Source organism: Eleginops maclovinus, chromosome 18 (genome assembly GCF_036324505.1).
Source record: "Eleginops maclovinus isolate JMC-PN-2008 ecotype Puerto Natales chromosome 18, JC_Emac_rtc_rv5, whole genome shotgun sequence".
Classification (NCBI taxonomy): domain Eukaryota; kingdom Metazoa; phylum Chordata; class Actinopteri; order Perciformes; family Eleginopidae; genus Eleginops; species Eleginops maclovinus.
The window spans coordinates 12,637,412-12,654,670 of record NC_086366.1 but is presented as its reverse complement, the minus strand read 5'-3'; the positions used below and the strand labels follow the sequence as shown (position 1 = coordinate 12,654,670).

General features: G+C 39.3%; 1 protein-coding gene across 1 annotated transcript; it reads left to right on the top strand.

The window, feature by feature from the left end:
* The first annotated feature begins 8,681 nt into the window (after positions 1-8,681).
* Positions 8,682-12,228, top strand: LOC134880459 (uromodulin-like 1). Its single transcript, XM_063907402.1, has 4 exons — positions 8,682-8,890; positions 9,991-10,147; positions 11,371-11,500; positions 12,041-12,228. The coding sequence occupies exons 1-4, from the start codon at positions 8,712-8,714 to the stop codon at positions 12,226-12,228; spliced, it is 654 nt and encodes a 217-aa protein (XP_063763472.1). The 5' UTR covers positions 8,682-8,711.
* The last annotated feature ends 5,031 nt before the right edge of the window (positions 12,229-17,259 follow it).

Genomic DNA, 17,259 nt, shown 5'->3' with positions numbered 1-17,259 from the left:
ACTTAAAGTAGTAAATAGCTACCTAGTTTTAGGAATACGAATACATTTTTTGTATCAATTAAGTGAAAAGCTGAAAGAACCAAAATAAATAAACAACTTCACAAGGTTAAATATTTTATAAGTAAATCTGTCTACCAGTGTGGAAGACTTGTACTTTCTAAACAGCATCTTCATGAATATTTATCAGTTATGATGAAGCATGAATTATATTGACTCCATGAAAATGCATTTCACTTTACTCACCACCAACAAAGACATGCTATGAAGCATGCGTTGTTATAGATGCATACTGTATATTTGTACTTCACTTCACATTCATACACTTCCTTTGTTATACTGCATGGACTAATGCTGTATGCTTAGAGTCCTACAGCTGATTATCAATGTGTGTATAGGAAAGAATAGGTAGTCATATTGTATTGTAAGCTTATCGTTTTTATCTAGACAATTACATCCATAAGACGCTCATCATTAAATATATATATTCTTTCAGAACACAAACACATAAACACACTGTTAATCAGAAAGCATGATGTTTTTTTATAATCATGTGTTCATGGAGCAATATTATTAGAAGCATAAAGGTGCAAATAGATTATTATTTAACATAAATGCCCACATGATGCACCATAGCTGTGGTCTTCACATACATTGTAACCATTAGTTTAGTTTGCCTCTCACTGTTTTTAGTCTGCCTTGTGTTAAGGCTAGAATAAACATCTCAGTACAACATTTAATATTTTAGTCACCAGTCACAACCTAAGGGTTATTATCTTCATTACCTTTTTATGCTGCCTTCATATTTGCATTTGAGTCACATTTATAAGAGGTGTCCTGTCGAGTATTAAATGTAAACCATCAGTTTTTCTACATTATTCAGACAAAACCATTGCAAGAAAACGTTTGCAAAATGCCTCCTAATTTGCATATCCTTGTTTTATGCAAAATCAGTAGACACATTATATTGTTTCACAGATACCACTAACCAATGCTTACTCTATTTTTATCTTATTGTGACTCCTTGTTTTACGAGCAGCTTTTTCCTTTTCCTACTGTCGCTGTAATACGTGATACTGATGGCGTCTTCTGAAAATACTTCCTAATTAGGAAGCACCATCGTTTTGTCAGCTGACACTGTTTCCAAGTGTACACTATCACTGAGGGAGCACAAGCTAAGAGACAGCTTGACTGCTCTCTTCACTCATCAAAACAGTGTTAGAAATGCATCCGATCTCTTCAAGATGAGCTAGTCGTTAGTTTTCTCACTATCATTTGTGTTTTATGTCCATGGATCTACTGATACACTGTAAATTTGCAATTTCTTCACATCACCCCTTATGTACTTGCACTCATCAACATAAAAACACCATCATATCTGTCTCATAAATAAATTACACAACTCAGTCCTGCACCCTTTAACATTACTGGGACTGATGCAACGGGTGCATCATGCAACACCAGCAGCAATGCCAAATCAAGGGAGGGGTATAAAGTAACGGCGTACCAATGGCCTCTTTCCCCCTTCCTACTTCCAGTGCACTTGCTCGGACCAAACCTATGAACTCAGCCTTTATTATGATCTTATCCACACATCAATCACAAACTTCCTTGACTGTCTCTAGCAGAATGTGATGTTTTTGCAGTAACAAGGTCTTTCCACAGACAGATAGATACACATAAATACTGTATAGATACATGGAACAGTACTAAAAAAGGCCTCAGTGTAGTTGCTGCTGGAGTAGTTCTCAAGGAGCAAATTTCCCCAGAATGAAACATACGCAAAGACTCACAAGGTTAAAACAATGCTTATGAGAATCTCAATTAATGTATTGCTGCAAAATACTTTAAACAAGGACAGCTTTTGGGGGAAGAAATTTGAGTGACGTGCTGTTCTTTTCTTTGTAGTCTCGGCAGAAAACGAAGATTTCCAAGGTTACTACACAAAACCAACAAAAGGCACAACTGTCACAAAAGATCTGCTTTTTAAAAACAAGCACACAATTGGTCATGGCACAGAGGCAATACCGACAGAGAATACACATCATCACACTTCAGTGACAATGACTGCCAAGTTTCCAGAGGCGGTCTTGCTTGACATCAGACCAACGCAATTGAGAGCACAAATCACAAAAGCATTGGCTATTATTGAGTCAAAGACTGGATTTGTTCCCACAAATGGGCAAAAATCCTACAAATCAACAAGAGATAATATATCAGCTATAAGGATTCACACTACATTAGAAACCCCATTGATTTCTAAATATCACAAGATCATTTTCCCTTCTACAAAAGCTGCATTTGAATCAATGATGAATGGCACCTCTGAGCCCGCGGCCCGCTTGCCCACAGATGCAGTGAAAGCCTCTTTTTGGCTTCACAATATACTTGATAACAGGAATCAGAGAAACACTGACTCTATTACTCCCACATCTGCTGACAGAGGGCCGGGAGTTCCAATTCTATCTGCATCTCATCCTCGTGTAATTGATAACCTGGCTGTGCTGCGTAGTGACAATAATGACAAACGATCCCAAGGAAAGGATGACAAGGGGATTTCAAACCTGGGACGAAATGAATATCTGTTACGTACTGTACAATCCATCTTCCGCAGTGATAAAGCAGAAGATTCAGTGAGAGGAAACACCCTGACAAACTTGTGTTTGACCTGCCAGAAAGATCGAAGAGCGGCGTCCACTGAGAAATCTATTGCTCTTCCTGCACTGTCACTTGATGGCTCCTCTGACTCTCTTGGAATAGATGGGCCTGCTTTAGGTTTCACTCAATTTACAAGCTCATTACCCAGTTCACATCAAAAGTCAGTGGAACAACAACATGAAATGCTACATAAAGACATTAGTCCGCCAATCAATACCAAACATTCTAGTTTTGGAGTAAGCGAACAACTGGTTAACCTAACACTTTCTCATTTATACCTCAATAAAACTGTGAATCATAGTCAAAGCATTTTGAACAATTCCCAAATCAAATCTTTTCTCTCAGAAACACAATCGGTTGCGTTTGACACACGACCTCCTGCTGAGCTGTCATCAGCAGCACAAAACGACACCACGAAACACCCGGGGCACACCTTTCCAAGTGATCTGATTTCAACAACTGCAGCGTTTTATCGCTCATCAAAGTTATTCTATTCTCCAAGGAAACAAGAATTGCTTGAAAAAAAAGTGAGCATCAGGGACCCACTGTCGAAACTGATACATTTCAGTAAGTCTAACAAAAATGCTTCCCACAGTCTCTCAACAACCTTCAAAAATGTATTTGTCCAAAACCAACCTTTGGACTTCAACAGTGGCTTAGAAAACAATACAGCTGACATCTCTGAAGTTCCAAACAGCAGTCAGAAAAGTGTTTTACCAGAAGGTAATGATGAGAGCACTGCATCACATCCAACTCCAGGACTGAGGTTGATTGAAAGTCATAGCACAATAGCACCATTTGGCCATGGTAGGCTAAACACTTTTAGAGCCAACAACCCTGAGTTTTACTCTCTGACAGGAAGAGGAAGGGCCAATCCTTTGATCTCTGTGTTGAGAAACCAAAGTCAGACAAAGCCTGAAGAATCCATATGGACTTTATCACCAAAGAGTTCTGCCATCAAGTTAACACCTGTAACCACAAAGAGACACATGAAAGAGAAACAGGATTCTCAGACAGTTAACACTTTAAACAGCATTGTTAAACCATATTTTGTTGATCCCTCAGGGCCAGCCTATGAACTGCATTTGAAAAAAATACTAACTCCAACTTTGACAACAAGAAGTGTTGTTGTGCCTGTGAATTTGTTTCTTGCCGTATCTAGAAAAGACCTTGATGATGAATTGTCGACTCCCACAAGCAGGTCATTCTCTGATAGACTGACAATGAGCAGACTTTTAGGGACTCAATCTGAAGTTGGTCAGGAGAGGAGTTCTGGTCTAAGCAGTGAAAACCATTTGGCACCAACACGCCAACCTTTAGTAAATCATAACAAGGATTCAATCCGAGATTCACAAATAGCCTACAAGCTGAATCAGGGAGATAAAAACAAGCAGGCGTTGACCGTATTTGCAGGAGACGAGGACAAAGAGATAAAAGCAGAGGACAATCATGGCGAAAACACTAAAGACACAAAGGAGTTACAGGAACAAGAGAGTAGGGAAAATAAAACTTGGGTAACAAAAGAGGTGATCTATTTACACCAGAAAAGATAGAAAGCCTTAAACAAGAAAGAAATATTAATACTGGAGTAGACATTATTCAAAATACAGACAGGGAGGAGGATAATATGAAGGAGCATGTCGCCAAGCCTATTTCAAAGGACAGTGCAGGGACCATTACAGTGCAGCATGTAACTGTAAGAGAAGACAAAGAAGAAGCTGCTGAAAAAAAAGATATGACTAGAATGAATACAAATAATTTCTCCATAGATGAAGCTGAAAATCAGAAAGTGTCTTTGAAAAATGAAGGAGCAGAGGCTAGCAAAGAGGAACCAGTGAACAAGGAAGACATTAAGCTTAACAGGGAAATTGTGAAGGAAGACATGCCATATATTACCCTTGGACCTCTTACTAATTCTAGAGAATCTAACAAAGGGCACACTGTTACAAATGTATCTTCCTGCTGTAGTTTGATTAAACAGTCGGGAGCCCCTGAGCACAGGGACACTCATCTGGGTGAAAAGATTGCACAAATTACAGAAATGAAAAGTAAGCCATTTTCCTACAAAATGACAAGCAATCAGAGACCACTGCACTCAACTCTGAGATCCCAGAGCCAAAAACTATCAAGAATTACACATTTTTCCACAGAGCCACACACGGAGAATAAACCTCATCTGTCCACCCACAGGGCTATGCTTACGCAGTTTGGAGCTACACTTTCACTAACTAACAAAAGTACTCAGAAAATAGTTGTTGAGGCTACAAAAATGCTGCCAAAAGGTTCTCAAGCATTTGGAGTTAGCACTTTGAAATTTAGCAATGCATGGAAGCCAACAAATTCACCGCAAAGCAGTTTAACTAGATCAGCTCACAATGTACTGAAAAGTGTGAGTTATATGCTGTCACTCACCACCCCACAATTGGCAACCACAGCAGAGGTCCTGAGAGCTCAGACCCAATTCACAGGAAATAGCTCTACTCGCAGTGTATCAATTATTTACCGCATCTCAGATCATAAGCATAAATTAAGTAGTTTGGTTTCAAAGACAAATTCATTTTTAGAGACTACGAAAGCAAAAGTTCAAGCAGAACACATTATACCAGCACATATTATAGATTCCAGTGTCGAGGACCCTTTAATATCTAATACAACTGAGAAAGTTAAAAAAACGACTTCAGTGAATCCTGCTCGAATCAAGCAGATGTTTAATGACTCATCTACTAGGCCACCTACAGCTGCGGCCTTGTCATCTGTGGTACACGACTCCATAGGCCAGCCTCACCAAAGGCAATTTGCCACAGAGAGAAGTCAGTCTGCCCCCTCCTCTTTTGACATGACTTCAGACCAGCCATGCTCACTTAAACGATCAGAGCAGACAGTCCATTCAGATGCTTTGCATACTCCGGTTGACGATAACAAGCAGAGATCTGTGCAAACCTTAATGGCAATGATGAGCCCTACAGCAAAGAACGATACATTTCCTCTCAGCAGCATGTCATCGCCACCAAATCTCCAGCTGTTTGGAGATGACAGTTTACCTGGCACCTTTAGTCTGACAGGGCTAACTAGCTCAGCCTCAGGAAAAGAGATATTGAGGGCCAATGCCGGCACTGAATATGCATATATTGTAAGTGGCCATGCTGAGTCCTTGTTAGGGATGGATACCATTCAAACTGAGAAGAATGACAATGAGAGCAGAGATGAAAAGAGCAATTTCCCTTTTATAGAACAGACCACTAGCAGGAGTAAATCCCATGCCAATAACACTGACAAATTAAACTCTTCATCTATACTGCAGAATGAGAACCTAGTAGGAAAAAACAACCACAGTCACAATGAACTATTAAAAGTAGATGGAATCGATGACACAAACAAAACAGTGAAAACTACCCTTGCAAAAAATGATGTCTCCCTGCTAGGAGGTTTTCATCAAACAAGCCCTCAGTCCATCATGCCTACAATTCAAACCACCTATAAGATTGAGCAGACAATAAATGAAAATATAGTTACAAATGATTTTTCTGTAACTCTGCTTGACACAAACGATCAAACTCACACTACTACATTTGATGAGTCAGATAGTCTGTCCGAATTACCCCAAGTACAGGCTGATGCTTTACCTGATAAAGAGGGCCAAGCAGTTAAAACTTCTTCAAATCAACATGGTCCCTCTACACCACAAGGTACTCCTATTGTTCCTCCTTTTGGAAGTGTCCAAATTGCTGGCCTCTTTCTGAGTATTAATTCAGGATTTCAAATAACCACTTTAAAAACCAACGATTCTGTGTTTCTGGCACCGATTGCTAGCACAAGCAATTTTATTGTCTCAGCAGAAGTTCATGAATCAGCAATGACTGCCAGCAAGGGTCTGCAAGTTGTTACTGAAAAGTCATCACAGCAGGCTGCACATGCTGAGCGTATGTTACAGTCCAATAGCCATATTGAGCCTTCGTCACTGAAAGAGCCTCCCACAAACGACACTACCGGCCAACTCCCCCCTACTGTGAAAAGAGGAAACACAAGAGAAACACAGAGTGTAAAACAGTCTGAGCATGAAATTTCTGACCACGTCAGCAAACAAAACCAGCATGCCCAACCTGGTATAATTGCAGTGACACAAGGTTTCAATGACCCGGGACAGAGTATCCGAGAAGGTTTGTTGAAAGCTTCCAACAGAGCCGGAGGGCCACATGACGAAAGGGTTGAGCATTTTTTATTTGAAAATATCAAAACAACCTTGGGAACAAAGACGGCGTTTGAAGCCAAACATCCTGTACCTGAGATGACTTCTAGAGAAGATACACTGGAGGCAGCAGACCAACATAACAAGCCAGGATTACCTGCAAAGAACTCAATAAATCAAGTGGTAATTGGAGCTGTGACTCAATCCATACCACATATAGGGACAGAGATTATTAATGAAACCAGCTGTAGGAAAATTGGCTGCACTAAGTTAAGTTTCAGGACTGGAAACATTGGAGCAGGTGATACTGATCATACTGGTCAAGAGAAAATGTATAAAACACAGGACGAAATCACAGAAGACAATTTAAAGGCATTGCACTTCCCTGATACACAAACAGAAAATAACAATCCTAGCACTGGCAATCCTGTACCTGGAAAGGCTACAACCCTGGCCACCAACTTCCACAAACCTGATCATGACCAAGCCACTGTTGATAAGACTATGAACAAAAATGCCAAGATAGTGACAGATGAAGCTTTAACAAAACCATTGAGAGTCCTTGTGGAAAGTGATCATTTGGAAGGACTTGGGGAACTTGAGCAGCCTCTTTCTGCAGAGAAAACAACACAGAGACACTCTCACAGTCAGACCTCTAACTCTCAGGAAAATCCTGCAATAGAGGTCACTTTATCTGAACCTGAAACAACAACTGCACAGACCACTGTTAAGACTACTGAGTGGACACTGCTCACTGAAAAAAAACAAGAAGCTATATTATATAGAGGACCTACCAAAGCTGACATATTTAAGCAACAAAATGCCACCAGGTCAGCGCATACAGAAGAGCCAGCAGTACAAGAGTCCGGGCACAGGCTGTTACTGGCAGATTCAGAGCCTCTAATGCAGAAGCAGAGCAGAAGAACCTCACCTCATCTGTACCTCTCTGGGTAATGTTTTTTTGTAACCCTATTATTTTAGCATTATCTATTAATCATGTGGTAACAAATGGGGGAACAAATATGTGTGATCTTGTGGTCCTCTAATTATGCAATTACATAGATATTCCATGTAGCCATCTGGTTCAAATGTTCCCTAAATTAATATTGTCACATGGTAATGCCGTAATGAGTAGGTACAGTTTTGCAAATGCTGCCTGATGATTCATTTAGACCACTTGTGAATCCAATATGTGTGACCATGCTGCTTAAAAGCAAGGCTGTTGTGAGCTTTAAGAGGATCAAAGTACAACTGTAGGTGTTGTGAAAAAAATAATTTGGTTAAGTTTCAGCCACTTTTGGAATATGTTCTTTAACTTTTCATACATCCTCATAGTTAAATAAATAAATATGCTTAACTAAGAAAGTGAACATGGCAAATACTTTTGACTTCCTGCCAAACATCAGTATGTTAGCATTGTCACTGTTTGTATGTAAGGATGCTGACATGAGCTCTGAGTTTTGTAAAATAGGATGTCAGAGCATTCTTAAATGCATCTTGTTGAAAACAGTACCTGTTCAACTTTGACAAAACATACGAGCAGTGAAATCAGTCATTGTGATGGATAAGAGATCTCGAGGAAGTTTAAATTCTAGAGTTGACATTACTGTCATTGAAATAAATTGCTGCCTGGGTGGTAAATGAATCTTCTAAAACACTTTTCCCATGATAAGCAGTGATAGAATATGTCTGATTTGTATGGCCTTAAACAAGTAAATTGAATGTATAGCCCTTCATTTAATATGTGTGATAGGTACATGGAAAAACAGTACATACCATTGTTTCCTTTTAATTAAAATGAAATTAATCTTTTACCAGTGTAACAGTAGTTTCAGATGACCTGTGTGGCAGTGGGAACTACACAGCAGAGATGAGTCTGAACATGGGGAGCGATTTGGAGCCTGGTGATCCTGTGCCTGCCCTGGGGAACCTCAGAGTGGTTATCAACTTGAAGACAAACAACAGTCAGATAAACCTTAAGGTCACCTCCTGTTGTCTGTCCCCAACTATTCAGCCAGACACCAACTCCACCTGCTGCCTTTTCTCCAGGTACACCGGAAAGTATAGAATAAAGTTTCTGGGAAGAAAATTGTTGTTTACGTTAAGATGGGTAGGGTTTACTGTGTTTTCATTTCAAGGAAATACAGGCTACAGGATGTGCGCAGTGTACAATTTAGAGTACATTTACTGGTGTATGTGTGGCCATCTGGACTGCATTGCATGCAAAGGAAAACAAGCACTGTCTGCATTTTGTATTTTAAATGCTGCCTTATGTGGCAGAAATCGGACTAAGGCTTTCAAAATAAATAGTAAACATCTGACTCTTGGTTTGTATAAACGCATAATAGATATGTGTCCATGAATTATGCAATGTTTCTAACCTCTGTAGCAGCCTTAACACAACATGGACAGACTGCCAGTGCTTACAAACAAATTTATTAGACAAACTAGGTTATTGGAATTCAGAATAAACCAGGGAGTTGCAGGTCCATTTTTAAGAGCTGAACATGTTCTGTTCGGTAAACAGAGGACTGCTGTAGGTTGTTATCTCTCAGAGCCAGCATCACGCAGATAGAAATTCAGTGTGCACCTGCAGACTTAGAGAGGCAGCAATATAAAAGCACAACGTCTTAAATATCTCAAACTTTGAATAGGCTTTCTTTGACTTTTACCGTGTATCTGAACAGAATACTTTTCAAAAAGTGGGCACACCGGGAAAAATCCTTTCATGTAAAATGAAAAGAAAACAGTAAAACATTTATCGTCTGCCCAAATTTATAAAACTAAACCTGCCACCAGCATACTGATGAATACATTATTGATGATAATGGGAAATATATAAACACGTAACTTCCTCACATCATGCACCATGAGTTATGATTCTAATCTGACAGGAACATTAAGTGTAAGCTGACTTTTACCTAACATGATTTATTTTCTCTTAAGATTTCAACCCAATTCAATACAAAATATTGATGACAAGCTGCCTTTCTGCCTGCTGTGGTTATTCATCAATACATATTTAATTGCTTGTGACAGCTGTATGGAGACCTTGTCTGGAGGATATTCTCATTCTTGCTCATTTTACTATTTCTTTCAAGGAAAAAATGACTCTAAGATTATCCTGTGTGTTTGTGTTGGTGCTTCAGGTTAGCAGCAGAGCCAGCATTGATCACACTGCTGCCCAGTGGCCTGTCAACCAGTGCCAGCTTCACCATTAGTCTCTTCCAAATGATTAATTACTCAGTGGTGTACCTACACTGTGATCTCAGTGTCTGCCTGAGGAACCGCTCTCACTGTGAAAGGGTAAGACTGCAGCGACTGCACTGTGTAATGAATCGAGAGGACGAAAGAATGAGTGGTTGAGACTGATTTAAATTTAGTGACACGGGGTGTGACACTGTGAAAACAGGGAGACAGACGCGGAGCTAACAGGCTGATGTAAATGGGCTGGGGTGACAAGCACGAAGGGAAACCAAGGTGACTGAGAAAATGGAGAGAAGGTGAATGCATGACCAGGAATGATAGAAAAGCTTGGAGTTATAAATAATTTCCCGAATTAGAATTGATAAGGGGAGGGTGTATTGTGTTTAAAATATCCTGCCAGAGCTCTATGAACCGCAGTCTGAATGTAACTAAAGAAAGGAGTCAAGACGAAGGCTGACAGCTAAAGACACACAGCCTTAAAGCTTTTTCGTGTCATTACGCACTCTGAGGATTCAGATAAGGTCTTTGCAAAGTTGAAGAAGACACTTGCAGAGCATCAAAAGACGCTGATACCAATTTCTGTCTCCTGCTTTTGTGATAACAAAGCCTCCGATTTAACGGGAAAAACTGACTCATCTGACAAGTACATCAGGGCAGAGGGCAGAGGTGAAACAGAGGGTAAACTGTGGAGACTCATTTTGATGTTTGCCTTTGTAGTGCACTTCAACACCATTCTTTCTAGTGTTGCCTCATGTTTTTTATAATTGCAATGCTTTTTTGCTGTCTGTAATGATACATTTGATTTCGTATGTATAATGCTTTGGTATAACAAAAATCAAGTTTATAGAGTGAACTTCTATATAGGCTTTCTTTCATTTTCCCTTCATTCCTCAAAATGGGGTTTTCTTTTTTTGACTCCGGATGTCAGCTAAGTATTTTTCCTGAAACCTATTTTGTTACAGAAGGTACTATACATTATTTCTCAACAACCTTGTTTCGACTGCTCCAACTCAGAGTGGGCTGCTTAGATTAGAAGAACATATGTTGCTTTCAAGCTAAAATCCTATTTCTACATCTCTATTTGAAATAGATGTTTCTGCTGCTGTTCTTTTATCAATTTGAAAAATACCATAAAGTAAAACCGGTTTTAGAAATACTTATCTGAAAGGTGCACCTGTATTATTTCAATTGCTATTTCTGTGCATTGTTTCTGTTGTTTTGGGTTATAACCAAGAACACCATCCTTCTTCCAAAAAGGTTAATTACCTGCAACCTACTCTATTATTTTTCATATGCTACACATTCCTTTTGTCTTTTTATAGCAGTGCCTTCAGCAGAAGAGCACATTTTCCATAGAGGGTTCAAAGGCTGCTGATACCAATCTCAGGAATCGCATATCCTTTGGTCCTATGTTGAGAGAACTGAACAATTCTACCTTCCCGGGGGAGATAGGTAATTATTAGCTGTGCCTTAAAACTAAAACGATCAATCTGAGATAACAGCACACGAGAGCAGCTCCAAGGCAGGAAATACACATGTGACACAATGACCATGCCATTTATCTATATCATGTGAGGAAATTGGACATACAAGTGGCTCTTTATGTGCAGATATGCAGTAGCTCTCCATGTGTTCATCCCTGTGCAAAACATATGCATCAAGGTGCTGAGTAAAAAAGAAAGTTGTGGATAATATCTGTTCCACAAAGACAGACAATACTGGAATTGTAGTGGTAGAAAGAGTACAACCTTTCAAGCCAGAAAAAAGCACTGGAATATCTCTGCCTTTGTGGCCAAAAGTTGCACTTATTCAAAAAGTGTTTCAAATCTTCCATTGTGTAAAACAGAATTTGGTTATAATTAACACCATCAAAGACATTTGCAATTAATTGGAGACTGTGACAACATTCAAAACAAACAAAACATCCCCCCCCCTCATTAGGAAAGTCTTAACAAGTCATTACATGTCAGCGATGTCTCTATTTGATTTCAGACCCGTCAGAGCTCGACCTGGTTCTGGTCATCGTCAGCCTGTTGGTCGGCTTCACTATCGTCACGGTGACGCTGCTGCTGGTGTGGCTGGCCTACCATCGCCCGGCAATCTCGCTGCTCCACTCAGTATCTCCACGACGAGCATGCTGTGGGTGTCTGCACCCAGGAGGTGACTTGATCCTACCGTGACCAAGGATGCACCGCTGCCAATTATACTGATCACGTCCTCACCAAAATAGCTGCCGACAATTACATTATTCAACAGACAGTGGAGCAGTCAATCATATTAACCGTAGAGCAGAGGTTGCCACTTGTATCAGCCGGTACAGGCCAGACTAGATGATGAGAAGCAATCCAATTCACACCTCCTCTCAAAGTTGACACAGCTGTTGCAGTCGAATATCACACTTAACAATGAGCAGTCTATTATCATTTGCTGAAAATAAACACCTTCCTCAAATAGAAAAGCTGCACTGATCCCTTCATTTTCTCTCAGTGACAACAAATCAATACTCTTTGTATCCCACTTTGAGATAGATTGCTCCTTAAAACCGGTTTTACATAATGTATTCATTCGTGATTTTGTTTAGAAAAATATCAAGCTCATTTGTACTCATAATAACACGTACACAAACCCTCTGCAATGCTGGTTTTCATTTTAAATGTCCAATCAAAATGACATATTATATCAATATAATAATATTATATGGCAAATAATGCAAATGTTTAATCATTAATAATCATCAACAATATATGTGTTCCACTCTAGATTTCTCTCTTGCTGATCATCAGTGATTTTGCTTGAATTCTTGCAATAAATCTCTATTTATAAAAGTGTATTGTATCTTTACTCAAATTATATATTATGTGAAAAGCTGTTTACTCCTATTATTTCTCTAAAGCTTTGTGTATTCTTTAGTAATCAGTGAACGGACAATATTTACTGATTACAATGTATAGGTGCAATGCAGTTGAGTAAACACATTTCCTATAGAGGTTTAAGGCAGCAGTGACATTCTAAAACAGTGTTAGGGAATTTTTGGCTGAGGTAGTTAACTAGACACAGTCCATCATTTTCTCCTTCACTGTGTATTTTCCCATGGCATGGGCTAACGGCCTTGGGGTGCTGTTATCTCCATTAAGGAGGGGCAGCCTGGGCACCTTGGAGTAGCCAGTCTATGACCGAGCACAAGCTTCGATGAAATAGTTTATTGTTCAGGGATGTCTAGAAGCCCAACTCTTCTGGAACATAGATTCCCTGGCGCACATTCTTTTCTATGGACGACAGCTTAGGTAGATTCAGGGTCCATATTTGCTTAGTCTCGCTGATGACAAATGTTGATTATACAGTAGTTAAAACCTGTGTCACCTCGTGGCTGCAGCAAATGTCTTGTCAATTCTCCGGCCGTAAATTCAAATAAACCATCAGTGTGTGCCATCAAGTTCCAGCTCTCCTGTGTCTCTCTGAGGTCGTCTCCATTGCTTCAGCGGTTTCCATCACCTCTAAAGTTGAGCATTTGAGGCAGAGTAAATACAGGAATATTCAGACAGTCAGTAAAACAAAATTAACCAGTTTTTGAAAATTAAAGCATATAAAAATGTTCTAGTAGAAACCCAAAATAAACTGAAATGTATTGCAATTTTCAGCCATAAAATCAATGTCAACACTGCTGGTTTTTGCTTCTGGTACCCAATAATGTGCTTTTGCAGGAAAGGGTTATCAGCCTCTAGCCTTTGACCTATTTTGGCATGGGAGTCCCTACACAAGACTTAAACCGACACAGCTCTAGGAATCATGGAGACTCGCAAACTGCCATAGCATGATAAAGTGGTAATCCCTTCAAGAAGGAATGATTACACAGGATGCAAAGTTTATCCCCCCCAGAAAAATATATCTTTAGAGAAATACAAACATACTGTATGCTGTTGAATATTCAGTCATGTTTATGTTCCTTGGCTGCCGATAGATTAACCATGTTACTGCTCTCTCTCACGTACCTTGCATGTTTATAATTCTGTGGAATTACAAGTATTGAAATAGCTTCCGAAGATAAGGATTTGATTAAAATGCATTCATGCTCTTGAGAGAAACACAGGATCTAATTAACATTCTTGTCTGAAACACACAGAAATACACCAGCGTTAACCATAGTACATAGAGAATAGACAGCCCGCTCAGTTCAGTGCCCTTCATTCTTTAATTTTGTTTGGTTAGGTTTAGCACCTTCTATGCTCACAGAATATGGATCAGAGACACTGGAGTAAAGCCTGTTAGTTATAGAGGACATGAGGGGCAATGGAAAAGCCTTTGGCTCTATCCAGTCAGCTTCACAGCGTGGTGGAGCCTGCTAATGCCATTGGCTGTGAGATGTGGAAGACAGACTTCTTCACCCAGGTAACCTATCAGGATTCTGATCACGAGCATCTGGTTTTCATTGGAACATCAATCCAACAGTCTGTCCTAAATAATAGTGTTAGTTAGTGAAGCATGAAACTATGGCTGTCAGTGAATGTTAAATTAATCTATTACCACTCCTGCATACATAGAGCTAGAGAGAGAGAGTTAAAGGGTTTAGTTGTTTAGAAGAAGTTTGTGGTGCAAGGAGTTGATGCTTCAACTAAAGAAATCTAAAGAGTATTACCTAAGAAAAGCAACAAAAACAGGGCATATTTTGTGAAGAGACATAAAAGGTTTTATAAAGGCTGTACTCAGATAAAAAATAAGGACAGCCCACCATAATGATCCACAGTGAACTAGTCTCACAGTAATGAGTTTACAGCATTTTACATAGGCTGTCTGCAGTATGATGACAACACAAAATATAGGCCATTTAACTGCAAATCATCCCACAGGTGTTCTTCCTATGACAGCCCTACAGTGTGAGCCAGCAGATGTAAAAGTAACAAGGATGGAGGAAATCCCATTGAAGTGAAATTAATCATAAAAACTCCAAACCATCTCTTTGAAATGAAAGCCTGAACAAAAAGCCACCTTGGAGCATCTAAAAAAAGAAAAGATGAGACTGCAGAATAATAATCTGCAGCTTCTCTCTCATGAGACAAACATTACGAGTGAATGAATGACATTTTCTTTTACAGTTTCTAAAAACTAGAGAAAGATTGAAACAATAAAACATGGAAACTGCCTGGTGGGAGTTAAACAGACTGTTGAGATAGTGGTGGAGATTTGCATCATGCTCTCAGAAGGGACCACATTGCATTTAAATGTGATATCTGATCAACAAGAAGAAACCCAAAGGATATAGCTCAAATATTTATATGACTGCCCAAAGGAACAATCTATTTAAATATGTGTGTGTGTGTGTGTCCAAATGTCCTAAAAATCTGAGTTTATTTCTTTTTTTAGAATCACAACACCTCATGTCTCAAGATAAATACAGCCATAAAGAGTGTTGAGTGGTAGTAAATTACAAGAGCCTATACAACAGAAAAGTGGGAATAAAAATAAATGTGTTAGAGGATATCTTTGTTTCTTTATCTTCTTTATCTGTATCTTCCAATCAGTGTACTACTGTTGTAATCCTCTCATAAGCCAGGGAGTTTAAATGTTTTAACGACACCCTGCTGAATGATGCATGAAAAGGAAATCCACCATTTCGAGGAGTCAATGTAGAAATCACTACACATTTCTTGACACATTGTGAACTGAAAAAGGCAGACACACATCAAAGTCCCTACACCATCAGTTATAAGCTTACAACAATTTACATTTACAATTCATCTTCATAATCTTTACTCAATTAACAACATGCTGTATTAATGAACAGCTCCAGGGAAGAACACATGATCTTTTTTAGAAATTGGAAACCGTTTCATCCGAACATGGAGACAAATGAAATCATCCCCTTCTTATTTTATTTTAAAACAATTAATCTTCACAGAGAAACTGCAAAATAAAATGTCATTTACTCACTCGTAATGTTTGACTTATGAGAGACAAGCTGAGGTCACATGTTCTCTTTTTAAGCTAAAATGTTGTCTGTCTGAAACACAAGAGCCCAGAGAGAGGGAAAAACAGCCAGACTGTAAGCGAATCATATGTGAGAAATATCAGGTATGGCTAATTATTTGAAGAGGACCTATTATGCTCATTTCAGTGCTGCAACATCTCTTTTCACTCAGAGCAATCACTGCTCTGATTGGTCACTGGCCGGCTGTGTTGTGATTGGTCAACCACTTAGAGATGTCTTGCCCCCTATCATGTTTAATGTGTTAGAGAGTTAGCCAATAAAAGGGTTATGTGATGATGTCAAAATGTCGCACAGGTAAAAAAACGTCTACAGGGGTTTCACACCAGAAGGGAGTCTGTGGGGGGAAACCATATACTTGCACAAAAGTCTCAATGACACACTAAATGAAAGGGAAAACCCCAAAAATCACAATAGGGCATTCTTTATTAAGGATCATTTATAACTCTGCTTGGCCAGGAAACAGTGATTTCCTGGAGAAAAAGATTTTCACTTTACTTTAATAAAACTAGATTGTCAAGTTTAGCAGTGCTGCTAAATAACTAAATAAATGCAAAAACAAACATCCTTCTATAAATGTAGCAGGACATGGAAGGGCTTTCTAGCTTTATTTCAGTCTTGTTATATGTAAACATTAATTTAACTATGTGGCACTGAATAGATTGGACACACACACACCCACACACACACCCACACACACACACACACACACACACACACACACACACACACACACACACACACACACACACACACACACACACACACACACACACACACACACACACACACACACACAGAACCTGGTGCTTCGGAAAACCACTGCCAGAATGGCCTACCACTGAGCCGTTCAAGTACAGCTGCTGGGGGTTAAGTGCCTTGTTAAAGTGCAATTTAATAAAAGTAGGTGGTTCATTAGGCAGATCATTTACTGTATATACAAACCCAAATTCCAACGGGCCTATATATATATATATATATATATATACTGTATATCAACTCATAACTGATCATTTGTTGGTCCATAAACAACACATTTCTTAGAAACGACTGGGTTTTTCTTTCAGATGGATATGACTTAATCTTGAATTTGACGGGGAAAGATCAGAAGTCATGTTTCACTGGAAGAAAGAAAGCATGCTCAGTCTAGAGGAGCTAAAAACCGGCTTTGCAACATTGTAGTGCAAACAAGTTCCACGCCCGAGCTCCTCCCACAGATCAGCAGTGCAGT